Genomic DNA, 27,090 nt, shown 5'->3' on the forward strand with positions numbered 1-27,090 from the left:
TAAGTTACAGAGTATAGAAAAAACAAATATTGCACAGTTGACAATAAGAAGTGTGTGTATCTATGTAAACATAAAGGAAATGTATACAAGGAAAAAGTAAACTTGTAATAAAAATCTAAGCTCATTACTTCATACATATACCAGAATGATTGCTAATAATGCAGCCAAGGAATACTAATAAAACACATCGATTCTGCGCTAAAAAAGAAGAAACACAAGTTCTATTAACAAATTTGACAAACTGGTTTGTGACACATGATCATTAAATCATATAAATTAAGATTAAACAGAGATAATTTTTACCAGTTTGTTCTAAAAGTGTAATGTAGAAAGATTCCTGTCCATTTAGCGTTCATCTATTTTAAGTCTTGGGATACTGGAGAAATGCAGACCTGGAAGAAATTGAATGTAGTGCAAATTTTCAAGAGTTACAAGAAAGATATAGCAGGGTGCTAGGAGATTGGTTTCTCTGGTACCAGTGGAATATTGTACATCATGTTTTTAAATGAAAATCCATTACCATTATATTACTACTCTTGGTTCTCTTGGTATTCCTCAAAAACAGGATTGCAGTTGTACATGCTAAATATACCACCATCCCCAAAATAGTTAATAGCAATGCCTATTTTAAGTCAATAGCTAGTTTCAAATTGCATACATTCTTTCCATTTATGCTTTGTATGTTTTATGTAACATATGTTAATATATGCATGTTTATATGAAATACAAGTTTCAGCATGTAAAGCAATTGTACACTGCAAACTTCACCACACATAGAAGTTTTTTTTTCCCAAAAAAGACTATAGATGCATAATGAGTTAGCCTTAGGATAGTTATTAACTAGTACGATTAGCTGTCTGGACAGGAGAAGGTCCCGCCCATCCAGATTCCATATGTGTGTGTGCGTGCATGTGTGTATGAAAACACTTGGGGTGAACAGGAGTAAAAATAATGTCTCAAACCGTTTCCATGAAGGCAAAAGTAAGGACATACATTGCTTGCGTAAGGGCTAGATGTGTAGCTGTAGAATTGGGTAAACAGCTTAAGTTCAGAGCTGGTAAATAAAAGGACAGAGAAGCTGCCTGGTGCTGATCTTAATAGAGGCAGACCTAATTGTGCATATTTTTTCACTTCTGTAAATTTATTTATTTAAAGCTTCATGAAATTATCATATTTGAAAAATGAACATAAACTTTTCTCTAATTTCCTTATTTTAGGTACGCAGGTGATGCCAGTGTACTGCCCAAAGCAAAGTGAACAGTTCCTATGAGTGCATTGATCTTGCAAACCAGGGTAGTGGAGCTCTCATTCAGTGACAAGTGTGCAATAGGATTGTAAAGGATGTCAAAACAATTACAGGGTGTTCCACCAGGAAGGTGAATTCCACCAGGAAGGTGAATGCTTAGTAAACTGGTGATGCAATGCAACTGCATGGAAAAACTTTCTGGGATCAGTATTAGCCAGTTTCTCTGTAAGGTAATGAGCAGCTTTGGTAAACCCTGAGCTACCTTCTGGGAGACATTAAATAGGGAAGACCAGTTTTGTTTTGTGAGAAGAAACTGACTTTGTTCTGTGTGGCAACTCTATAGATTTTTGCTCAAAGATAATGAGACATTTTTATGCAAAAATGGAAAAAAAAAAAAGAACAACATGTAATAATGAGGCTAAAAATCTGTAAGCCAATTTCAGAATTAGTTCTCAATGAAAAAAAAAACCAACGTATTTTTCTTCTTTTTCCTGAGGAGTTTTAATGAGTTTACTAGCCTCAAACTCTTTTCAACATTTTCATGAGTGATTTGGAAATAAGCATGACATTCTGAAATCCTGATCAGATTTGCAGTAGAACAAAAATTGATAGGGCACTGAGTAGTACTGAGTACAGGTAATCGGACAGAGCAATGTGTCCTGCCTGATAAATTGGCCTGATTAACCACAGCTAATTCTAATGCACTAAAGTATGTAGTTATGAGTAAAGGAATTATAAATGCATGCTACAATTTACTCCCTCTTATGAAAGGGAAGTCTGTAGTTTGGAAAACAGTAATTCATCAGCTTATAGAAGATAACTCAGCAGAAGTCTCTCAGCAGAAGTCTCTAGTGGCAAACAAGGACAACTGTATTCAATATATATAATCAAGAAAGTCATTTGTAAGTAAGAATATAGAAATAACAAGGCAATGTTCACCTCAGTATGTAATGTTAGTGGAAAGGTACTGGAATGTGCATTTGACAATGAAGAGTTGGAAGGAGTGCAAGTACAAACTATGGTTGGATAAAACAAATAAAGAGTTTTTATAGTGAGGACTTGAAAGGCTGAATCTACTGGTTTGATGAAAAGCTTGTGATATAACCTGGACACATTTTATAAACTCAACCCTAATGAAAATAACGGTGGTTATGCAATGGCTTTTAAGTTACTAGAAAAAAATTTAACAAGAACTGGTTAAACTAAATGAGGCTAAAAACAAGTTGTATACTTTTTGTTGGAAGATAATCACCGATTAGAATATAGTTCCACGAGATGTGATTTCATCATTCCTGACGTCTTTAAAAAGAAGTGGGGTCATTTTCCTCCACGAGAGACCTTGGTCAGCCAGAGGACTAACACTGACGTAACTGCATGAAAAGTAAAACAAAATGATCTGATGGTATTTTCAGCTTTTATTAGTCTGCAGGAAGAAATAAGACAAATGATTTAGCACATATACTGTTTTACTTTGTTATTCCACAGCATAGTAGGAGATAGCTGGAGCTAAACAATTGGAAAGCTCTAAAGAGCTATTAAATGAATTGTTTGGATAGATGCAAGCTGATATGCCCTAATCAAAACTTGAAAAATGTCCTCAGAATTTTGCTAAAGACTTATAATTACGAAGTTGCAAATAAGGAATGCAAACAGGAAGGATCCAAACAACCTGACTATTTCTCCACACTTACCTTTAAACTTGGGAGCTTTAGACTTTCCAAACCTCTCCTGAAGCCTTCCAGTCTTATCTACTGCAGCCAACTACTACTGCTCCCTGCTGAGCCTCCTGTTTTCGATTCATGTGTGAAAGGCGTAAGGCCTCCTCTAGCCATGTTGACATGAGGTGGGCCCTAATGACCCTTGTTTAAAGAGCTCGAAGTCTTCTATGCATGTTACTGGCTCAGTGCATCTGTTGTGCTATGCAGATAAAATTCCAAGAAATTGCTGAAGGGCAATGAAATGCTTGGTGACAGACCCTGTGCTGACTAAAGACTGAAGAGTTTCACTCCAGAGGAACAAGTGCAAATCAAAGAGCTGAGAGCTTGAAACATCCAAAACCCACAAAAGTATCTTCTGAGGATTTACTTGGACAAACCACATCGCTGGCGGTACAGCCTTTCAGCAGTACCAAAATAGAAGTGTCTATCCAGGGAGGTCCCTTACAGTAACAAGGCAGCACTTCGTGATACTTTACCCACCCGCTGACACTCCTTCTCCCTTGTATTTCAGAGTAGGGAGCTACACACAGCTCTTTTGTCCTTGACTGATATGTCATTACAGAAATACTGAATCCAGCTCCCTCTTCCAGACTTTTGATGCTATTTAAAGCTGTAGAGTGACGTGACTTAGCCAAGCATACTGCATATATATCTTCTCATTTGGAAAGTAAAGACAAAAACCTGCATGTGAGCCTTGAAATGTGGAAGCAGGACAATCAGGCCAGCCCTAAAGCACTCCCCACTACAAAAAACCTTTCTGTGTGAACCCAGTATTCTGCAACCAGAATAATTTGTACATTTGTTGATGATGTTTTTAGCAAGCTGCAAATTGTAGCTGCTGTACTGTCACACACTGAGAAGCTTCACCAATTAAAAATTAATCATAAGTGACAAAAGAGAGAAAATGGATTACAAATAGTTTGAGCGACAAAAGAGAGAAAATGGATTACAAATAGTTTAATAATGAGTGGAAAGCAGTTAAACTCATAGTCGACTTGTTCCCTTGTATCCTTATGGATTCAAAATTGATCTGGCTGAAAAGTCATTGACAATTCATAATAGGTGATCCGCTAAGAAACTGTATTTTCATCTTCCAAACTAATCTTCTAAAAATAGTGCAGAATTTAAAAAGAAGAAAAGGTGTATGTGTATGTTGATAGGCTTTTCTTACTTTGAGATATTTGTCACATGCTGTAAACATCACCCATGTGCCCTATTTTTATTATTGCTTTCAATATTATTTTGGTTAATAAAACAGAGATCTATGAAGTCCTAGGAAGTTTCTGCTAGAAAACATCTACTGGGAACTGAGAAGCTGGATGTTCTGGAGAAACATAAAATATCTTATTTGATTTTTTAATATTATTTTATATGTATTTTGTTTTATATATTTATATATATGTTTTATATTATTAACTAATCCTAGAGTATGGGTGAGCTACAATGTTCTTAATCAAAGTAAGCTTATTTTTATATTTGAAAATAAATATTCTTGCAAACTCAGATAACTACAAATCTATGAACTAGGTTTGCATTTTTTTTCATTTTATGAGGCTAATTTTTTGTTTTGTTGTGTTGGTTTTGTTGTCATTTTTCCAATGAAAAAACAATAAAGCATCTTAACATTAGGGAATATCAGGCAGTGGGAGGCACACAAAAGGTGCTGGACAATCTTTGCTGTGGGTACAAGGAAAAAGTTCTTCAAAGTCTTCCACCCAGGGATCAGTGACAGAGGCCTAGGTTAGGCAGCCTCACATTGGCAAATTATGTCTTGTATGTGCACATCAGTGCTGAGCATGGTACAGAGGCAGTCCAAGAAGAATTACAGCCTGGAAGGCATAACTCCTGCAGCAGCTTGCCACATGGAAGGATGTACCTGCTATGGCAAGCTTTCCAAGAACTGCCTGGGATCTCTGCAGGTTTACACTCCTCCTGTCCTTTTCACAGCTGGCAGAAGGAGCCAGAGAGGAAGTATACAAAGAAGTATGGCAGATGGGCAGTGGAGACCTTCATCATCATTGTTTTGCTTTCATGTCAGATATTGATGGCCTGTGCCTCTTCTGCCTCTGTCCCTGCCCAAAGCCCCTGAATGTGATTTGTGCACCTGAAATGCTGCATGATGCACATCTCTCTTTCCCTAAACAGTTGCCTACAATGTGCCACAGACCTGGCCCAAAGGCTGCTTCTGCCCTCACCACCACCTCACAAACACAAAGCACAAGTTATGTTAATAAAATATGCCTTTAATATAGTCTGTCTTGAAATGCTTAACATGTTAAAGTCTTGAAGGCTACTAGCACCATGTTTATGATCATCTTAGCACATTATTCCTCCTGCCTCTCCATAATCCGCTCCATACAACAAACTGTTCTCCAATGTCAGAATTCAATTGCAATGAATTGTTGCAGTGAAATTCTTTGGAAAATAAAGTTTCTCTTTAATCTCTTTGTTCATCTGAGAATGCCATTTAGCAGGTTTGAGCAGGAATCCTTTGGAGCCTGATGGCTGATTTTAAGGGAGTGTTAGTCTCTCAGCAGGTCACAAGGGATAACAAATGGACACAAAAGCATCTTCATCTGACACTAATTCTTTTTCTGTCTTTTCCTTTCCACTGCTGTGTGCAAGGCCTGCATAATGAGCTCTTCATTATTCAGGATGTTGTATTCACCCAGCTGAACCAGACGGTCATATGCCTTCTCAGTATATGTGACCGAGTATGTTGAATAAGGGGAACAGCGGCCATAGAGGTCAACTTTGCCATCCTCCATCTCTGACTCGGATCGCTTCTGACCTACAAGGAGGGAGGAGCAAATCACTGCTGAGAGGTGGGAATTACTTCGGTCACAGGCAAGAAAGCTCTTAACTGAGCACAGAAATGACTCTCCGTAGAGAGAGTTCATAATGTGAATTGCTGTGTGGGGGTGGGTTATTATTTTTTAACATGCTTGATTACATACCTGGAGCTTTGTAATTTTGGAAGGTATCATTAATTAGTGGAAAAAATAACAATATTGGTGCTCCTGGAGTCTCAGCATCTTCAAAAAGGTAACATTCTTTCAGGTTTTTCCTGTCTTCCTCATTCAAGTCTACTTTGGGAAATAGAATGCCCTGTTCTGAACAGTACTTGCAGGTCTGGTCCAGAGCCTGGATCAATGAACAAAGTGTTACTAAGTTTTAAATAAGAAGATACGATCAGGGTTTCTTGGAGTCCAAAGGGACATTTTCCAAGCTGGTTGTGAGAGTTATAAAACCCTAACTGAAAAGCACAGTAACGGTGAAGAGAAGGCATTTGTTTACCATGAATTCTTATCACAAAGCAGTCATATTTTACAAGAAAAGCAAATAAGAATATGCACAACTTACAAAAGGAGTATCACATTGCAGCAATAAGCTAAAAGCAAGAGTGGTTAGGACTTCTAGCAGAAGCAGTATCAAAAGCACCAAGGTATTAAAAACATCCAGGAATGCAGTAATTGAAGAAGATGCAGAAATCACTTCAATTTCTCTCACCAGTATCTGAGATCCAGCACTGTAATTTAAATGCAGAATGACATCCACCTTTCTCTCTGGTTTTAAAAGCGGCATGATGCTCGTATTGATGAAAAATCCCGTATCTACCAGAGACAAATATTCTTCTGATTGTGTCAGCTGGTTGGGAAACGTGTCTAACACAGTGTCTAAAAACAAAGATATTTCATGTTGTAAATGCAACAGTGCAAAGATGGTTAGTCTGTTTTCCACACTCAGACAACAGCTGCAGAGCCCTGACTGATGACTGTCTTCTGGGAAGGGGAATTCACCATATCTCTTCATTTCTGTCTTCCCGACTCCAGCTAGAGCTAGTTTGGGGCCTGCACTGGCAAGATTCATGATGGACATTTCTTGTACCTATCATATGAGAACATGAGGACCACCAACAGGACCTGATGTCCCAGCCGTCGGGAGGTATGTTCTGCTGGCAATTTGTTGGTGTGGAGCTCAATTCTGCACCATGTTATACCCCCGTGTCCCACAGCTGGCTGACCTAATAGTGATTCTACCCAAACATGGACTCTAACCATGGAGAATGTGTTTCATATTGAATCTGTGTTTTCCTTTTCTCTTGTTAGTCAGTTCCCTTCCTAAGCACACAGATCCTTCCCTGCTTTTCTCTACTACCTTTCCACCTGCAGAAGTGCCTGTTCTCCAGGTAGTCGTTGTGCACCTGCAGGCCCTTCAGGAAGTTGTGCTCCTGGGCAACGGAGAAGCGGTCAGTGAGGGCATCACGGATGGCACTGCTGAGGGGGCTGGCAGGGGTGAGCAGGCGAGTCCTCAGATCATGGGGTTTCAGCGGTAGGAGAGGTTCTTCCTCTGCACAGTGAAAGATTGTTAAGTTTTATCTGCCTACAACAAGGTAACCCCTCAAAATATCAAAAATAAATAGTGATAAAATCAGTGTTTTACTGACTTTAAAAGCCTGGGATGAAAAGAATTGATGAGCACAAGTTGCAAAGTAAAAAAGAAAACAGAATGCTACTTTTACCAGTCAAATGCTATTTCCTTACACCGTTCATATGTGAGTAGGAAACAAAATCCAGCAGCAAGCAGCAATAAATACCTGCTCCAGGCATAGACATCCTCATTGAAATAGACTGAAAGCAGGCTCTCAAAATGGTAACTGATGTACTTGTTTATATAACCATAGCTCCTGTTTGAGGTAGTCAACATCTTCCTGCTTTATTAATTGTCTACAAAACAATCTTATTGATCTTGAACACTTTACAGCCCTCAATTTGCGCATAGGTTACTAGGCAGGAGATTTTTTCATTATCAGTTATGCTTTACAATATGAGACTTTAAAAGTGATTCCTTCTTGAAAAAATTACATAGCCTTTAAACTCATCAAAATGCCAAACATAAGGTGTGTATTTCACACAGATGTGTGTGACTATTTACCAGACTTTAATAGTAAGAACACAGGGCAAGGAAGAAGTGTAACTAACCTATATCATCCATTTTGTCCTGGGTCCACCTGTGCCAAAAATCCTCGGATGAATGAGACAAATTCCAGATGTATAACACATTCAATGAAAATAAACTACTCCACATGCCTGTGAAAGAAAAGAGCTCTCTAACTCAAGCATTCACACATCATGAATCTCAGAACTGTTATCATGAGACAAAATTCACAAGGTTAATGCTTTTCTTTAGTTTGCTTTAAACGGAAGCTGTCTCATTTTAATTTGGATTTTTAATTTTCCATTTTAATTTGCTGATTTGTAAGCCTTATTTTGCTATCCAGTTTTATAGACTTTTTTTTTCCAAGTAATGGTAAGATTTTTATGTGATTTAAAGAGCTAAGTTTACAAAAAAAGTATCACAAAGCTTATATGAAAAGACAGAATGAAAACTTGCAGTATGAGGTATTAGATGGGGAATTATACTAATAATGGATTACCTGCAATATATCTTTTAAAATTCGTTTTTAAAATGAGATTATTATTATTATTACTATTATTATTTTTTGAAAGAGAGGGCTGCGTTCAAGTCAGTGAATGCACAGCCAAGGGAAACTGTGTGGAGTGGATAGGACCTGACATGCTCAAACACACCCAGTGCAGAGAAGAACCTGTGTGTCTATAGGAAGCACAGAAATTGCCAACTACCAGTGAAATGGCAAGAAGCAGCATGTTTGGAGCTGCTCTGAAGGTCACATTTTTTGGAGCAGTGTTGGCAGAACCACCAGTTCCCAGAGGCCTGGATTCTATTGTTGATAAACTGAATCTACTACACTAAGCATTAATTCAGAGATAAGATATTTATTCTCCCCAGCTTGTCATGCACCTGTTCTTTGATAGTGCTTCGTTCATGCAACTCAAAACTAGAGGAAAGTTCAGATGTTTTCAAGATAACAGATTACCTTCTAAGAAGCAGATTCGAGATTCAGGAAGCTTCTTCATTAACCGACCCATGAAGAACTCGCTGCCAAAATCTTCAGAGCGAACAAAAACCCCGTATTTCTGCAATCCTACTTCGTAAGGGGTAAATTCCACCCATTCTGTGACAAGGAATACAAGGAAGAAAACAATATTTTACTACAGTTCCTTAGCTGTGAATAAAAATACTGCTACCATTGAATGAAAGGAGGTAAAAATTAGAATAACTTCTACAGTTTTGTCTAATATTTCAGACAAATAGCAAGGAATTATGAGCATGACACAGATGAAAACCAGCAAATATGGGAAGACATGAATATTTTTGAGTCTGCTTTGTAGAAGGTCAGACTTCTGCTACAAGGACATTATGCCAGTATACATCAGCTGAGTTTCTGGTCCTTAGCAGAGAAGGCTTTTTTTAGACTATCTAAAGAGACTGTTCCCTTATGGACCAATTCAAATACAAAGACAAATGACTCTCAGAAATTTCATGATTACCTTTGAAATCCAGAGTGCTATAGTTGTTCTTGACATTGATTGCAGTATAGATAGGCAGTGGGTTCTGACCACTATCAATGGCCCGTTGCTGATCAGAGAGTTTATGGTTGTCTTTCTGTGATCCCAGAAATACAGTTACATTGAGACAAAAAAAGCAGAGTAATATTTTCTCTGGACCTAAACTTATAGTGCAGTAAAATTCCTGCCTCTAAAGTAAAGCACGTGCTGACCTTAAATTTTGAGATCCTCTATATTTTTCAAAATTCCTGTGACAGTTGTTTTACTCAAATATCATCAAGACCTGAGATGCCAGAATATTTAATGACCATTAGGATGAAAATTAAAGGAAATTTTCAAGAGCAGAAAGCAATAACAATGGTTAAAATAATCTTAATGTGTTACATTGCAAGTTTATGAAAAACTCCTCACAGATATGTCAAAAGTCTGCAAGTCTGTCTGTTAATAAATCTCATTGACATTAAGATGCTCTCTCTAACTTTACTGTTTTGAAACAAATATTTGAAGAACATGCCAACAAATCTCAACATAAAATACTGTATTTCTCCAAAATACTGATTTTGCAATTCTATCAGAAAATATTCAAAATCTCAGAAGCAAGAATTATGTTTTCCACCCCAGAAAGATATCTAAAAAACTATCACTAAACTTTTTGAAAATGACTGCTCGTATATACACAGTCTCATAACAAGTTTTTTTTTGTTGTTTTTTTTTTTTTTTTTCACAGAACAAACAAGAAAGTAAAATTTAAAGATATTAATTTTCAGAAAATTGTAAGCCATTCTGCTTTACGACATACTGTACCCCATCATGCAACAAAGATTCCAGGACAAGCCCCCAGACATCTATAAAAGATGTTTTGCGGCCCTCTGTTTTCCGTTGGTGCAGCTGTTTTTTGTAAAACTTCAAATACTCCAAGGAAAGGGAATTTATTTTGCATTTTGTCATATGTTTTCGAGCCTCGCTTATTTGCTTATCGAGATCCTTTTGTGACCAGTCAGCATCTCTATACAAGTTTGACATGGTCCTAGGAAGAGGAAATACATTGAAGAGGAAAAATAAAAATAAAGAGGTTGAATACATTTCATACTTCTATTTTCAGTTCTTTATTATAAACTAAGTAAAACTTCCACTCTTAAGGCTCCGAAAATGATCCAAAGGATGGAACATCTCCCCTGCAAGGACAGGCTGAGAGAACTTGTTCTGTTCAGCCTGTAGGCTCCAGGGAGACCTGGGAGTGGACTTTCAGTATCTAAAGGGGGTGTTTAACAAAGGAGACAGACTCTATCAGGGTCTGTTGTGATAAGACAGGGGGAAATAGTTTTCAAATTAAAAGAGGGGAGATTTAGATTGACTATCAGGAAGAAGTTTTTTTACAGTAAGAGTGGTGAGGCACTGGAACAGATTGCCCATAGAGGTGGTGGGTCCTCCACCCTTAGAGACATTCAGGCTGGAGGGACTCTGAGCACCTTGATCTAGCTGTGGGTGTCCCTATCCATTGCAGGGGAGTTGATATAGATGATCTTTAAAGATCCCTTTTATCTCAAACAATTATATGATTCTGTGATTCTATGATTTTCTTCAGTTGTGTGCTCCTCGAGATAAGAGTCAAAATGTCTTGAACAATTTTCCATGAGTTGTTTTTAGAAGAACACTCATTTTCATGCTGTTGCAAATTACATGATTTTTTCACTTGCAAAGACTCTAATCTATCATTGGAAAGAGATAAAAAAGACAACTGAGAAGGTGTTGTTAGTGGACTACTGCTGGTAGCCCTAGCCTACCTCAGCACTACAGTGTCATGGGGAGGAAAGCCATGAGAAGCTACTCACCAAGTTGTACCAGACAAGCCAGTCAGGTATGTAGCACAGTCCAGGACATGGAGCTTCTTCAGTCCCTGCAGACTGCCATACAGCGCGGTCAGAGACCTCATCCCTCCTCCTGTAGTCATGATGGCCACCACGGGGGTCTGGGCAACACAGGAACAAAAGGGACTGGCATCAGGAAGTGACCTGCAGCTAGGCTGAGAGTGGCGTGACAGTAAGAGAGAAAGCATCAGCAGTAAAGGCAGGAAAAAGAAATCTCACATGTCAAAAAGAAGATTGTCAGCAAGGATGGCATTGACCAAGTAAAGACTATGGAGGAAGCTATTTCTGTACAAGGTGTATTTAGCCTGGAAGTTGAAACAGGAGAAGAGTCAAACTCAGGATAATGTCTGCAAGTGACATAAATGACAGGATGAGAATAGAGAAACGGGACACTACTGGAAGTGTATGTAAGATAAAAGGTGGGGAAAAAAGCAAAAAAATGTAAGTGGGAAAGATAAGGGGTGATAGCCAATGAGAGATTATGCAAGGGAGGCAAGGTATCAAAGAGAAAAAGAACAGAGGCTTCACAAATTTAAGCTATAGAGACATTTGAAAGCATTAGAAATGAACAGTAAGTGAAAGTATATGAGAAGGTGGAACAAATAAGAACAGGAAGAGGACAGATCATATAGGAAATTTTAAGACAGCTAAAAATCCAATCTCAATGTCAAGGAAAACAACACTGGAAGAAAAAGCAATACATCTGGACTGGGACAGTGACAAGGCAGGTGAAGGAGATAATTGGAGTAGAATGAAATAAGGTGCAGTATTTTGGACCTTCATTGCCATGACAGTGAGGACTTAACAGGAGAGAAGAGTGCAAATTGTGGGACTTAGCCAGGGTACATCTCATGGGGGAAAAAACCAAAACTGAAGTTTTGGAGAAAGCAGCGGGGAAGGTTTAGAATGAAAAAGAATGAACAAATGGCTACACAGCCACAGAAATAGTGAACATTCAGTATCAAATTATGTGTTCCAACTGGTAGGCACTCATTTTCTGCTCATTTTCTCATTTTCAGATGTTTTGAATGTTTGCACTACAGACCTCATGATCCAGCAGATCCTTTTCCAGCTGCAGGACCTTCTTAAGAGCAGCAGCAACACATTTCTGCCTTTTGCATAGAAAGTCTTGCTCTTGAACACAGAGGTCAAACCCTAAACGCACATCAAGGTGGTCTGGGCTGGAGCAGAGATCAGAAATAAAAAATTGCATTATATTCAGTACGTAAGCAACAATTTTCAGTACAAATGAACTTACTAAACCCACAGAATATTGCGTTTACAGGAAAATTCTTTCTTACACTGCCAAACAGGTACTCAAAGCTGCCTGAAATTGACGGAAAGAGGAACTTTTCTTAACAGTTATTAAAATAATAACATAAATTATATTTATGTTATAACATAAATAACAGTTATTAAAATAATAATAATTCTAAAGAAAAACATCTAATGAAAGACATTCCTGCAATTTCTGAGAAATCTGCTCTCTATAGTCTCTTACCAGTCTTCTGCCTTTGCGTGTAAATCAAATCCTTTATCCTGGAAAGCAAGAATGCAAACAGCATTAAGCATGATAATCTGATTTAGCCCTCTTCCCTTCAGCATCAGGAAGACTTTCATCTTGTGCTATACTAGCAGTGCAGATACAAATTGGGAGCTCTGAATAATTCAGCTGTGTACATGAATTGTTCCAAATGGTTTATTGTCAGGGAAGTTGTTCTGTAATTTCCAATGTTTGTGTATGAATGCAACATCTGAGGACAACAGCTGCTTACAAGGAAAGCAATTATAATTTACACACTGTACCTCCCGGCCAGCATGACCTCTTCTGGGCTATAATAGGACAGACAGTGAGGCTAAAACTATAGCACTATTTTGCACAGCAGCCTTTGTTCCTCCTTTTTCTGCTGTTATACCCTATGAAAGCTGTCATTCTCTGATTCTGTAAGGATTTTCTTTAAGTGTGGATCTAAAATTTCTTAGCAAGGAACATTTAGCATCAGCAGGAGATTGGTGCTATCCCCGTTAGTACATCTGCCTCACATATGTGTTAGAAGAAGAAAAGCATGAAGTCAAGGTGGGATAACAACATTCTTTGTATTCTCACTCCATTCAAACATTAGAAGATACAAGTTAATCTTATTACCTGAAGACCCACCAGTATTTGATTGTAGCATTTTGTTTGTATAATTTCTTCATCAGAAACTACCCTGGTAATCATCAGAGCATTTAAAAATGACCAAATGCATCAGGAGTTCCCAGTCTCCTCCAGCAGAAACTGGAAGTCTCTGCTCTGCAGACCTTACTGGCCCATTCCCATTAATCCAGACCAATGCAATGAGGTTGGGACTCCCAGTGCCACACAGAGAAACCAGGCTGTCCCACAGTAGGACCAGTCTTGTCAGTGGCAAGCAGATGCATTGACAAGGACAGGGATGAGTTGGATACAACCTCTGTCATAGGGAGCTCTAATGGGCTGTACAATTCACTAAAGTTGCAAATGTCCGTACACAGGTTTCTCAATCTCTCCCACAAAGGAACAGGCACTCACCTCTGCTAAGACCATATTTTTTCCACTTGGAAGGGAATGAAGCTCCATGTTTTGAGTGCCTGAATTTGTGCCACACAAATAGGAGTGCTGAAAATTCAGTATAAAGGAACGTTAGTCCCTTTCCACAGATGCAAATTAATATTGCTCTTCACGGCGCATGTTACTTTACATGCCACTATCATGCTTTATGAAGTCCAATAATAACATACATAGGAATGAGGCGGTTTCTTCCCTGGTAACGTAAGATCCAGCACTGGCTGCTTGTATCTGGCATAGTGGAATTTGGCAGGATGGGGGGAACCAAAGACGAGATCAGATTCCAGTGTAATGTCTTGGGTGCCCTCATATGAGCCTTGCACTTTAAAGGAGAATTGTTTTTCTAAGAGAGAAACAGACACAGCAGTTTTGTTATCAAAATTGGAAATAAAAGTTCTTACAAAGTGTACCACAAGGCCGTTTTCATGGTTTCATTTGTTGCTTTTTTTTTTTCAGGTTTTTTTTCAATTTTTTTTCAATTACCTTCATAAAATTAACAAGTTGTGATTTAAAAAAGAGGTGACAGAGAAGTAACCTCACTTGATAAAGATTTCCTTTCCTTCTTCTTCTTCTCAACCACCTGAACTTCCAAGCAGCAGATCTTGCGAGACTGTAAGAGACAGCAATAAAACACACATAGACAGGGAATTTCCCAGTTTGAGATTCTGTATTCCAGTCTAAGCTCCTACTGTTGTCGATAAAGATGCTACATAGGCAGTGCGCTGTGACCCAATGAAATCATTCTCTCTAAACCACAACCTTGATGTCAGATGCTGACTGGAACAGGAGTCTCTGAGAAGCCAGACATAGCCAGGGCAAGGCTGGCAGGGTGGCATGGAAGGCCAGAGCTTTCAGAAGGGAGAAGGTAAGGACATGTACTGTGAGGCAAATGATGATGATGGAAAATGACAGCACTTAAGTGCTAACTTTGCAAAGCTGAAGCATATGTTGGCCTGATCATTGTGAGTCAGGTGAAACAAGGAGGGCAAAAGGACAAGAAAGGTGATAAAACATAATGCTCACCACTAGTACTCCATTAGTAACGATGGTTTCAGGAGGGCCTGAACTAGGAAACAGGAAGAAAAATACATTTTAAATAACTCATTATAATTACAGTATAACTCATGAACCACATTCCTCTCCTAATTTTCCTCCTTATTATTAGCTATATATTGAATCTGAAAGAAAAAAATCCAGGAGACTCATAGCACATGTTTCCTCATTGCACTGTCAAGGCACAGTTACCATCAAACCCGCTGGTCCCATCCTGGGGCTCAGCAAAAAAAAAGGTTCCGCAGGGCCAAACTGTGCAGTACTTCATACTAAGCCCCAAGCTGAAACTGCAGATAGTTAAACTGTTTTTGAAGAATTGTAGTTTGTCCAAGGACAAAAAATGGACTCTAGTTCAAGGATCTAGTTATTATTCCATGTTCTGTTATGCTTTGAAGAGTGAGTTCTCCTGCAATTCTCAAAGACAAAAAAAATGCTTAACAGAACAGCAGTTCTAGTATTCTGTCCTCAAATAATTTTCAGTACAGTAGAAAAAGAAAAAAATTCAGGGTATTTTCCCTGGCTGCCTGAAGTTCATGGAAGGTCATCCTGGCATAGTTCATATTACCAGTTCATCAGCTCATATTGTAGATTCCATGGGAAACTGTATTAGTCATCGGCATCACCAAAGAATGATGCACACTGGACAATTATGCGAGATTATTTCATGTCTCTGAATTGCCATTTCCTTTTGCTGTAGGTTATAGAATCATAGAATCATTTTGGTTGGAAGAGACCACTAAAAGCACTTAGTTCAAACCATCAGCCGATCCCCACCATGCCCATTAACCCATGTCCCTCAGTGCCACATCTGTGTGTTTCTTGGACACCTCCAGTGACAGTGATGCCACCGCCTCCCTGGGTGGGGTTCTATTGCATTTCATGTTTACTCACATATTATCCAGTGCAAATCCCACCTCTAGCTCCTCTTTTCTCTGAAAAATAAAGAAAGGAAGAAAATACCTGACACTAGCCTACTGGTGGTTTTCATAATGCAAGCTCTCATTCATATAACATATGTACACACATTGTGTGTGACTGGCAGCACACTTAAAATACATGCACCTGCCACCTTTTGCCTGACTGCCCTGGGTATAAAGATCTTTTATGGATAGGATGATTCTGGATGCCCGCCAGAGCATTTTTTTTGACAAAGAAAGTGGTGAGCTTGCCTTTCTTCTGGGATATCCACAGTGCAACAGATTCTTTTAGAGATGTTGCCTCATACTGAGTCTGCCAGCAAAGAGAACAAGGGGCTGCTGACAGGAGCAGCCAAACCCTCCTGGTGCAAAGGGGAAAAATGGTGGTATGCCAATCAGTGGAAGAAGAGGAGAATCACTTTGTCTGGCAGCATGTTGAGGGCACTGGGGCAGAGGTAATTCTAGCATTAAGACTTCCTCTGTGGGCGGTGGAACAGAGCATAATTCCTTGATGGAAGAAAGTATCAGAGAGAGGAAAACACAAGTGGGGACAGAAGAGATAATAACAGAGAAACAAGTATTGTAGTCGACTTTTTTCCTCAAAGGGTACAGGAGTACTTATTGCATTGAAGACACTAAAAAGTTACTAATATAGGATAAAAAAAGATGTTCTGAAGGCCTGAAGATCATGAATTCTAACCACTGTAGCTGCAAAGTGTATAAATGAAAGGCTTGGATACAGCACCTGGGATCCTAGACAGTCATGAGCTAGACTATAGCTAGCAGAAAATTTCTATTTCTTTTAAGGGCTAGTGGAAGTTCACACTTTACTCATCTGGTATTTCACAAAGAAAGGTTTAGATAAGGCATTTATTGTCAATGAACTGCAGTTTGGATGTATGTAGCTAAGGTCAACTGGATGGTTCATGACAGGTGCACAAGAGACTAAGAGAGAAGTGAGGTGGAAAGGGGATGTTCTACCTGAACGAGCATGGAGACCTTTTCATCAGTTAGTCTCCTGTTGCTCAATCCTGATATTTAGTTGCTAGAGTGTGACACTTGTCCCTGGAGAAAGGAGCCTGCCTGACGAGTGTGAAGCTCAGTGAAGCTACTGGGCTTGCCAAGGTGGGGGCATTTTGCCCTCTTGCCAAAGAGAGCTAAACAGGCTCCAGAGAGGCCAATTGCAGCTGGAAGATGAACAACCAGCAGCAGAGAATCCTTAAACACATAATTAGCCTTCATGGTATCAGACAGTACCACTCCCATGGATAACATGTGGGCTGGCTGGATTCAAAGTGTTGATATGCAAGGTTGCACATACAGGTGCAACAGACTGATGTGACAGCCTCTCATGTGGTTCAGCTTGGTGGCAGAACATGGGACCAACGATCCCGTATAGCCACATAACACATCTATCTTTCTCATACTTTCTGCTCAGGATATGGGATTTTCTTCACAGCAGGGGACATCCTTTCACATGCAAGGTGCCAGCACACCTAAGAAAGGTAGCAGGGCTTTATGTCAGTCCTCATGCCCTATGCTGTTGTTACACTGGCCTCCCTGAGAAATGTTAAAAGCATGTCAAGATTTTCCACAGAGATGTGCAATGAAAATTCTCAGCACAGTGGTGCTGGTGGTAGCTGTGTTAGCAGTGCTGCTTAGCACAGGATAAAGGTCCCAACAACCAGCCTTCAGGTCAGACAACCCTCCCCTGCAGCTATGCAGTACATCTTGTCCTTTCAGTATATTGGAACTTTTCAAATGCAACATTCAGAGACTCCCGGAACACTCTAAACAGGAACATTTCTTGTTGTGAAGTTGAATGACGTGAATTGGACACCTTATTCAAACAAGTCATGCCACAGTCTGTAATTAGCAACTAGACTGGTTTGACATTTGGCTCTGATCACAGAGCCATTACTTCTTAATTACTAGGTTAAGTAGCAAGTGATGACAAAAGCACCATGTGATTTTTATTGGTGAGGACAGACTCCTGCAGGATCCTTGATGGGGGCAGGCTCAACAAAGTGACAGTTTTGCAGAGGCATCTACATTTTGTGGTCAAATACACCAGCACCCAACTTCAGTGTGCCCACAGATGCAGGAGTGAGGAGGCTTTCTCAAGTTAGGGTGGGAAAACTTCTCCCTCTTATGTGGTTGGGCAATCCATACATAAGAACGATAAAAAAATAAAAACATTTCAAACAACATTTTAGGCAGAAAAGCAGACATAAAATCTTCCCGTGAAAAAATTCTATACCTTATTTGAGACCTCACCTGTGAATCGCACTTGAAATGCATGAAGACTTGTTCTCCCAGGGAAAGTTTGGCTATATCAAAGTACACTGTAAAGAGGTGATCATCTTGAGTAACAACATCCTTATCATAGAGCCCCAGCTCCAGCACATTCTGAAAAGGAAAGTACAATAATGTTACAAGTATCAGTTAAAGAAGTAGATCTATATTTATTCCACTTCTGTGATGAGTGAGAGAAAGTAAAGAGAGCAGGAAGGGAAGGAAATGGAGCAGAAATGAACTCAGTGTACACATCTACCTATAAGAAGGCATGATGAGAAATGAGACATCTCAAAGGTGCACGTGGCTGAGTGATATTCTTGTCTTTCATGGCATAGACAATTATATTGAGGGTACATGTTATTTTCATGTCTTTCTGTATAATCTCTTTGCCTCTCAGGACGATTACATACGTCCGCTTCGCAAAAAGATGAAACCAGGCTGTGATCCGTAGATCACAGTAAACAGAGTAATCCCAGCTAAGTACCTTGACCTGACTCTGGATTCTGAAGTAGAAGGTTTCATTCCAGACTGGGTCTTTACAATTCTGGATGGTTTTAGTCTGAAATTTGTCAGCTGAAGCAGTTGGCAACCACAGGCTCACGTAGCAATCAGTCTGGCTTACTGTACATTAAGAAACACAAAGACATCTAAAGTGAAAATTTGCTCTAGGAGGAAGAATGACGTGCACAACATGAGGGTCTACTTTCAAAGAGAGAGACTATGGTACATATTCATACATATCCAACAGAAACATTACAATTTAGATAATAGGAATGGAGAAAAAAAGACCTGGAGAGGGACATGAGTCTTCTCTAAATAAATGAAATTAGATATTTAATAAATGCATTAAATAACAGGAGGTTTTAAATTAAATCACAGGGGGTTTTCTCCTCCTGTGTCATCGGTTTAGCTCAGAATAAAAAAAAAAAAAAAAAAAAAAGTTTGTGGCACTCCATACTGTCACATAGACTAAAAGTTTGTTTATGGTACCCTCTTCAGATCTGGGAGATCTGGAAGCCAGTTTCAGCTCTTACAAAAAAGTGGTGGAACCAGCAAGCCATACTGTGGAGTAAGGATCCAGAAAACAGACAGAGAGGTTTCTGTTAAGGGAGTTTTAGCACTGCAGAAATGCAGAACAGTGACTTTAAACACAAGTACTTGCTTTGAAAAAACTAAATTGCCTTGTGGGTTCATTAACATATAGAAGCTGCTACTTAGCAATACCATAGTGACTTTGTCAGCTGGTTAGGAATAAAATTAGATGTGATATTGATGATGTAGACAACTTGAGTCAAGTATCAGATTTGTTGTAATCTGTTACAAGGTCAAAATTGTAATAAGACATCACGTTAACGAAAGGGAATTGTTTGGTAGGTGAGAAACATGTTCAAATATATTAACCAACACGACCAATGGACACTTTGAAAAATGAATAGAAACAAAAGCAAAATCAGAATAATACATAGCAGAGAGTAATTTTCCTAGTTGCTCCTCCAAATAGTAATTCAGAATAAAATTATCACAGTATTCTGGCACTATTATCACACTATTCCCCCCTCCCCCCCCAGCCCCCAACAAAATAGAGAAAAAAAACCCGCTTCTTGGCTACATAAATAGAGCCATAATCTTCTATTGTATTTCATAGAATCATTTGATTGGGTAGGGACAATTAAAGGCCATATAGGCTTACCCCCCCTGCAATAACAGGGACACCTACAGCCAGTTCAGAGTACTAAGAGCCCCCTCAGTCCGACCTTGAATGTCTCCTCTCTTTTCATTTGAAAACCATTACCACTCATGTGATCACAGCAGACCCTGCTAAAGACACAGCTGCAGACCATCAGAAGTGAAGGACACTTCACCTGGTTTAATCTGTGAAAGCTGGTAGGCAGGCTGTAGTACTTTGGATTTGTTACCCTTTGAGACAAGGCTACTCCACTTCCTGTGTTTGTCCCATTCTTCCAATCAGTTTTTGTCTTTTGTTGCATGAATCTACTTCAGAGGAAAACACAGGAGGTGTTTCTGCATTTTCTGCTTGCAACATACTGCAGTAGCTGTTTTGTCCATCCCTTTTATGAATGTAGAACATGTGTATAATAGCTGCACCTGTGACCTTACAGAATCACAGAATCATAAAAGTTGGAAATGACAACTAAGATCATCTGGTCCAACCACCAACCCATCTCTGCCATCCCACTAGAGAGAATCATCTCTTCACAGAATAGGATGAAAGTAAAGAGAAGCACACTGTTCATTTCTGGAACAAACATGCTAGCAAGGGACTTTCTCCAGCCACAGAATAAACCTAGAAAATTCTTTTCCTTAGAGGATTGGCTAGTAGCCCGTGAAGGGTAAAGGTTCCGTACAGAGCACTACAGATACTTACAAACATCTGCCTGGTGGATATTTCTTGCTCTTATGACTCTTACAGTCAGTAAGTAACACGGAGATGATTCTATCTGCAAGGAAAAAATAAAGCCACAAGTAAAATTTTGGAATGAAGGCTGAAAGTAAATAGCATATTTAGGAGGTAAAAATCTAGAGAGAGACATACTCAAACTGTATACAGCTTATTTGAATTTTCTTATGTGATTAAGAAATGACCAATGTCAATGCTTCTTCTGCTTCTATCATGCTTCTTCTGCTAGTATCTAAGCCATGAACTAGGCCAAAAGGTTTCACTACTCTTACAGATCATTTGCAGATTTTTGTAATCCTGGTGAATTGCTGTGCTTTCTTGTCAAAATTCAGCTTTATATAGTGGTAAGATTCCAATTCAATTTGGGAGAGGAGATACTTCTAAGGTAGAAAATGAAAAGCTGCATTAGGCTTTTTGCAAGTGATAAAATTACTGTTGTGGGGATTGGCTCCCATCCAGCTATGACTCAAGTTCAGACTACTGGGCTACGGAATATGATTTTTCCCCATTCTTGTTCTTTTAAACATGCAGTATTTCCAGTGCTGCATCAGTGTTTATAGACTAAATGGAATATAGAATAATTAAGGTTGGAAAAGACCACTACGATCCTCTAGTTCATTGCATCATATTCACTGCCCATATCTCTCAGTGCCAAATGTCCACCTGGTATCTCTCAGAATGTTTAGCCCAGCTGCAGCTGAGGCTAACAAATATGATATCCATACTGGGGACATTTAGCAAGTAGGCTAGTGGAGAACCAGATAAAAGAACCCTTCATGTAACAGCAAAGCACCAGGTCCTGTAAAAAGCCAAGAGCACTGGTACTGTTCAGCTGCATAGATGGTGACTGAGTGTGCACACTGATAGGATCAAACCATAGATAAGAATCCAGAGAGCAGCTCTGGATAAGACAATCCACTTGCATTTGTGCCTAAAACCTAATTCTAAAGGCATAGAAATAAGGAAGGCACAGATAGAAAGGCACTGTACAGTCAAGATGTACAGTGATTGCATAAGGGTGAAGGCATTGTGCCAGCCCTTAACGCTCAAAGATTTGAGCAAGGACAGAATAGAGGTGATGGAAACTGAAAGCAGATATTTAAGAACAAATCCTGTGCTGTCTGTATTTTTCTGCTTAGTTATTTTTTACTTTAGTTCAAAGCTTTCTGTCTGCAGCTTTATTAGAACTGCTGACCTTGTTTTTACCATGTAGAGCTCTTTTTGTGAAGCTGCCTGCCAGCTGTTGTGTGTGGGTTATGACTGCGATGCAGGGAGTGTGGAGCCCCTCAGGGAGACAGGCTGCAAAGGATGCCCAGCAAGGAACCATGGTCAGGAATGAGGAAGGGACTGAGGAAGGGCCAGTGCTGTCAGGGGCTGGCTTTGGCTTTGCAGAAGACATTTTCTGGAAGGGCTCAACTCAAGTTCAGGAACAGAATCCTATGGAGTGACCCTCACAGCCTGTGTAGTGATCCAAAAGCAGCACTGTGGGATTGAACAAAACGCTCAGGTATGTGGATGTGTCCCACCATAACGAGGGAATCTCGGCTTAGGCACCATGGAGGAACAAATCGTGAAAGGAGTATGTGCTTTGCTTAAAAAAGCTTAAGAGGGTGGGTTCATGGCCCAGAACCTGTTGTGCCACCGCACTGCAGAGTTGCGTTTTAGAAAGTATTTTCTTATCTTCACATTTTCCATTCAATGAAACAACAGAAAGAATTGTTTACTCCCTGAACTGTAGGCGTAATGCTTGCTGTTCAGCATCTTAGCTCAAAAGAGAAAAAGGCACCATTCATAACTGGAGGAGGCTCAGGGAAAACCTTAACACTCTCTACAGCTCCCTGAAAGGAGGTTATGGCCGGGTGGGGGGCAACCACTTCTCTTAGGTACCTAACAGAGATAGGATAAGAGGGAATGACCTCTAGTTGTGCCAAAGGATGTCCAGATTGGATATTAGGAAGATTTTTTTTCTCAAAAAGTGTGATAATGCTTTGGAACAGACTGCCCAGGGAAATGGGGGAGTCCCCGTCCCTGGAGGTGTTTAAGGAAAGGGTAGATGTAGTACTTAGGACATGGTTTGGTGGGCAAAATTGGTGATAGGTGGATGGTTGAAATAGATGATCTTAGAGGCCATTTCTGACCTTAATGATTCTATTCTATTAAATGGCAGTAAATTAGAGAGAAAAAGTTCCAAAAAAATTCCATTAAAGCACACCTGGTCCTGTGGTTTCTAAAAGGAAGGAGTTCATTTAACATGCCTGAATTCTCCTGCAAAACTCTTAGCTGAGATTCCTTTCTTTTTGCAGAGGCCAAAAGTAAGGTTAACTCAGGAAATCCGGTGTTGAAAAGCCAGTTCAGGATTGTGCCATACTCTATGTGGGAGTAAATGGCTCAATTTCACGGTTATTACTACCTACACTGGCAGCAAATTTGCTTTGGTAAGACACATGCAGCAGAAAGCCTAGTTAAACCCACTCTTTAATAACTATTAATCTTATTAAAACGGGATTCATTTACCATCTGCCAAGGACAGAAACAACAGTAGAACTTGAACATGAAGCAAGACGGCACAGCAAAGTGATTAAAGTGATAAGCTGGATGGGGTTTCATGGAGGCAGCTGGAAGAGTTATGATACCTAATTAGACGGCTCAGCAGACACTGAAACCGATCTCACCCAGGCTCTACCCGACAGAATATTTTCTTCTACAGTTCCACTTTAAAATTCTCTTTTGCAGTACCTTTGTAGCAGAAGTCCACTGTTCCCCATCACAATTCAGCCACATATTTCCATCCAGTGGACTGGTTTGGGTGGTCAGCTCCTGCAATGGAAAGGGCTAAAGTCTTGCTGGCTCCTAACAGCAATCCTCCTTAAGAATTCATAGCTGCACAGCAATGAAGGAGAGCCCACAGCCAGTGTTCCCTTCAGAGCTTCAGCAGTTGACAGTGCCCCCAGCGATGCCACTGCCATGCTGTGTTGCCCCAGAGAGGCTGGGCAGGGCCATAGCAGCCCAGTCAGGTCCACCCCTTCTGTGACAACTGCTCCAGGCTCTGGTGACATACCACAGGGACAGCTTCTCCTGGCTCTGGCTGTTATAATAGCAGCAAACCTGTCTTCAGTAAACACACCCTGTAATTAATTGGTATTTCACCTTGAAGCACATCTCTGTGCTACTTAATAGTTCTTTCTAAGGTTTTATATGGCACGTTTCTGAAATGAAGAAAACTCTAACATGTACAAAATGCCTCCTTTGTAAATAAACTTTTACTCCCCAAGCGGATTTCCCTTCCTTTCCTTGATTCACTATCATTTTAATTTCTATAATGAGTTCTTGAAGCACTGATTTCTTCTTCCTGTGCAGCCACTTAAAGTCAATGATAGGTCAGGAAAGCAGTCCCATCAGTGCACAATATGCAGCACAGCTGGCTGAGGCCCCAGACACCCTGTTTGGCTCTGCACCCTTCTTACCTGAGACAAAGCATTGCCTGACTCCATTGTGGGCGCAGTCACGTACATGTCCTGTGTTATCTCTGGCAGCACAACTTTACATCTTCCAGCTTCCAGAGACACCAATAGCTTAGATGTCTCATGCAGGTGAGTGACTATTTTATAAACTGACTCAGAGCCCCACCTCTGCCTGATTTCTTAAACCCAGCTATTCCCCTCCCATTTTCTTGTGCGGGATCTTGTAAAGTAAATAGGAAAAAATATCCCTACCTGTACAATGGCTGGAAGTAACTGTTTGAATCACTTTGCCCAATTCTGGCCAATGGCAAGCTGATAACTAATGGTAAGAGAAGGATACCCTTTTATCTAAGTGCTGAACTTTCCACATAGCAAGACTGATAAAATGCAGAAACAGTGACATAACCAAAATGCAGATAATCTGTTATACTATATAGGATACAAAAGCTAATAGAAAAAAAAGAGGGAAGATACAATTTCTCTCAGATTAACCTGGTTGTTGCAAAAGCCATTTTAAGGGATTCTGTACCACCTATCCTTGCCATCTCAAGTCTAAAAGTGCAGAGCAGACACACTCATAGGTTGTTTTGTCTCTACTCAGCCCAGGCCCAGCCAGGATGGGTCTCTTCCTAGGAAGTTGTATCCTCTTCCCCTCCTTTCCTATGGCTCATTATTATCACCACTATTAAGACAAAGAGTCCTGAAGCAATGACTTTCCTTAACTCCACCCCTGTGAATACTCTGGTGCTGCTTTCCAGTTCAGGCTGATTCTGACTGTAATCTGGCTCCTGTGCCTGACCCAGTGAACCTTGCCAGCCAGACACAAGATTTATCACCAATGTAGAGCTCTTGGGTTCAGCTGCAAACCTTGCCTCTGCCTCTGCTAGAACCCAGCTAACCCCTCTGCTGGCATAGCCTTCAGCTCACTGGGAAAGGATTTAAAAGGGCATCAAAAGCTGCTGCATCTTCAGCACATCATAACAGATCAAAATTATGGGAGGAAGGGAATGCTTTTGTTTCCCTGTTCTGGAGTAATGCCTAAGAGCAAAAAGTTAGCTATGTCCTGAGCATTTCTTAGTTTATTTGTTAAATATAGTTACTAACAAACACAATTCCCATGCACATTCCCACACTGCACATTCTCATGCAAACTATCACCATCATCAAAGACGACTCAGTAGAATAAATTTTTGCTTTAGGCCGTGTTGTTTCGCAATGCTGTGAAGAATTGTGTCTATCTACATGTGCCAGCTGCAGTTATAGTTTGATGAAATGCATTTTTCACTAGGTCAGAGAAAACTCTTGGCAACACTAGCATCCTCCAGCTATGGTTAAAGTCAGTGCATTATTCTGACACCTTTTTGGAAAGCTTGCTATAAACCAGGACTGAAGCTCTGAAAACATCACTCCCACAGTGCCAATGACCAAAAAACCCTCAAACACAGTGGCTCTGGGCTGTACCATCACTCATCCCCCAGAAAATTAGGCACACCAGGTGGGAGAAACCAGGGGTGATGCTCACAGCTTGCCAAGATCAGAAGGAAAGGATACAAACCCATTGGAGAACTAAATTCGTTGGGGGTATTCCAAACTAAGTATGTCAGCTGAGGCAATGCAAGACTGAGGTTTCCCCTGGTGTGGGAAAGGAGCAGTCATTATTCCTCCATTTTGACAAGTGGCAGTCCATATCAGATATGGCCCTTTGCAGGCGGGGTGGGAATGTGGCTCACTTTGTAGCCCTACAGTCATCTCCTTGTTCACGATGCTCACAGCAAGCATTTGGGACACTGTAATGTTCTTCACTAACAACAGTTTCACTTTCCTGGAACAAGGAACACACTGTGAACCTAGAGCATATCACCAAGATGCCTGAATATGTGGAGCAGGGCAGAATTTCCATTTTGAAAACGGCATTTATTGTCCAATATTGTTAACACAAAAGATTTTTATGTAGCCAGTATTTCCTCAGAGCCGGAGATGATTTTATCAGAAAAATCTGTCTATTTTTTCATATCGGAGATTTCAGGTTCCAAGGGAGGTAATTCCCAGAGTTATACACAGAGCACAAAGTACCATATTTCAGAATATGACTCATGAAACTACCATAGAACAATAAAAAAGCGTGTAAGAGTGTATTCATTCAAAACTCAAAGATTTTTATACGTAAAAATGTACGCTCTGACTTTAAGCTTTTCAATGTCATAATATAGATGCACAAAAAAGTAGTTTTACTTGACATCCTCAATGATAGAAGTATTGGAAAAGTAATTTCAAACTCATTTGTAAATAAAATTTGTCTTTTTTCTTGCCAAAATGAAAATCCTAAAAGAGTCATTTTGCACCAAACCAAGCAGGTTATTTGATTGTTAATGAAGCTTTCAGATTAGATTCCCCAGGCTAATGAGGTAGGCTATCTATTAAAAGGAAGTTTATGTTTCAAAATGAAGGTGTTGTAGAAAATATTAACTCAAAAACGTTTCAACTTACCAAGCACTTTTCCGTGGTTTATTTTAGTCTCAGATTAGGTCATCTAGTTAACTTGTCTAGTTAATAGATTTTCTTCAAGAATAGTCTCTTTTAAGTGAATCTTCAATTTGATTTTCTCTTGGAATGCAATGGTTTTATAATCTTTACAACTCATCCTCAGCACTTTCAAGAGTTCAGAAAAGTCATTTTCCATAAAAGGAAATAAGAAGAAAGATTGAAAATGCAAACCTGCCACAAATGGTATGGGAATATTTGTGCTGGATTCTACAGAAGGCCTGTTCATGTTCTTTTAAGATGGTCTTAGTTGTTGCAAACTATTAACTCTCTCTTGTCTGCACATTTTGCTAGAAGTGAACAAATTAGCAGTTTTTGCTGATGAGTGTGTGTCCTGAAATAATTATGCGAATTCCCTTGAATTAAGCAATAAAAGTTTTTATTCTCAAGTGGAAGTAGAATATTTTCAAGTACTTTTGATTTAAGAAAGGAAGTTTGATATGAGAAATAAATCAATTGGGAAAAATTTCCCAGTGATTTTTATTTTTAAAGATTCAAAATAAGATCTTGATTTTTTTTATTTCAATACAAACAATAAAAATTGACAGAAA

The 27,090-nt window shown here is 39.6% G+C and overlaps 1 protein-coding gene across 2 annotated transcripts; it reads right to left on the minus strand.

Annotated features, from left to right (window-relative positions):
• Nucleotides 1–5,211: 5,211 nt before the first annotated feature.
• LOC122158071 (cytosolic phospholipase A2 epsilon-like) lies at nucleotides 5,212–24,096 on the minus strand. Of its 2 annotated transcripts, XM_042814448.1 has the most exons (21): nucleotides 24,002–24,096; nucleotides 23,274–23,354; nucleotides 20,505–20,577; nucleotides 18,603–18,739; nucleotides 18,098–18,229; nucleotides 15,795–15,835; nucleotides 14,874–14,916; nucleotides 14,391–14,460; nucleotides 14,024–14,193; nucleotides 13,815–13,901; nucleotides 12,765–12,802; nucleotides 12,309–12,444; nucleotides 11,228–11,364; nucleotides 10,200–10,422; nucleotides 9,378–9,492; nucleotides 8,864–9,001; nucleotides 7,947–8,054; nucleotides 7,123–7,314; nucleotides 6,475–6,641; nucleotides 5,922–6,108; nucleotides 5,212–5,755 (listed from the first exon to the last, which is right to left on the minus strand). In XM_042814448.1, the coding sequence occupies exons 1-21, from the start codon at nucleotides 24,047–24,049 to the stop codon at nucleotides 5,547–5,549; spliced, it is 2,532 nt and encodes an 843-aa protein (XP_042670382.1). In that variant the 5' UTR covers nucleotides 24,050–24,096; the 3' UTR covers nucleotides 5,212–5,546. The 2 variants fall into 2 exon arrangements, with proteins under 2 accessions (XP_042670382.1, XP_042670383.1); XM_042814449.1 differs by lacking the exons at nucleotides 18,603–18,739; nucleotides 23,274–23,354; nucleotides 24,002–24,096 and having other exon boundaries at nucleotides 20,505–20,580.
• Nucleotides 24,097–27,090: the final 2,994 nt, after the last annotated feature.

Source organism: Centrocercus urophasianus, unplaced genomic scaffold, assembly GCF_019232065.1.
Source record: "Centrocercus urophasianus isolate 14NV4802_14NV808 unplaced genomic scaffold, USGS_Curo_1.0 seq_14, whole genome shotgun sequence".
NCBI lineage: Eukaryota > Metazoa > Chordata > Aves > Galliformes > Phasianidae > Centrocercus > Centrocercus urophasianus.

Coding starts and splice junctions, on each gene's coding strand:
- LOC122158071 (XM_042814448.1), bottom strand. CDS start 24,049: ATGTACGTGACTGCGCCCACAATGGAGTCAGGCAATGCTTTGTCTCAG. Junction 18,740..20,504: donor TATCCACCAGGCAGATGTTT/GTAAGTATCTGT, acceptor CTTAATGTACAG/TAAGCCAGACTGATTGCTAC. Junction 14,917..15,794: donor GGATTTGCACTGGATAATAT/GTGAGTAAACAT, acceptor CCTGTTTCCTAG/TTCAGGCCCTCCTGAAACCA.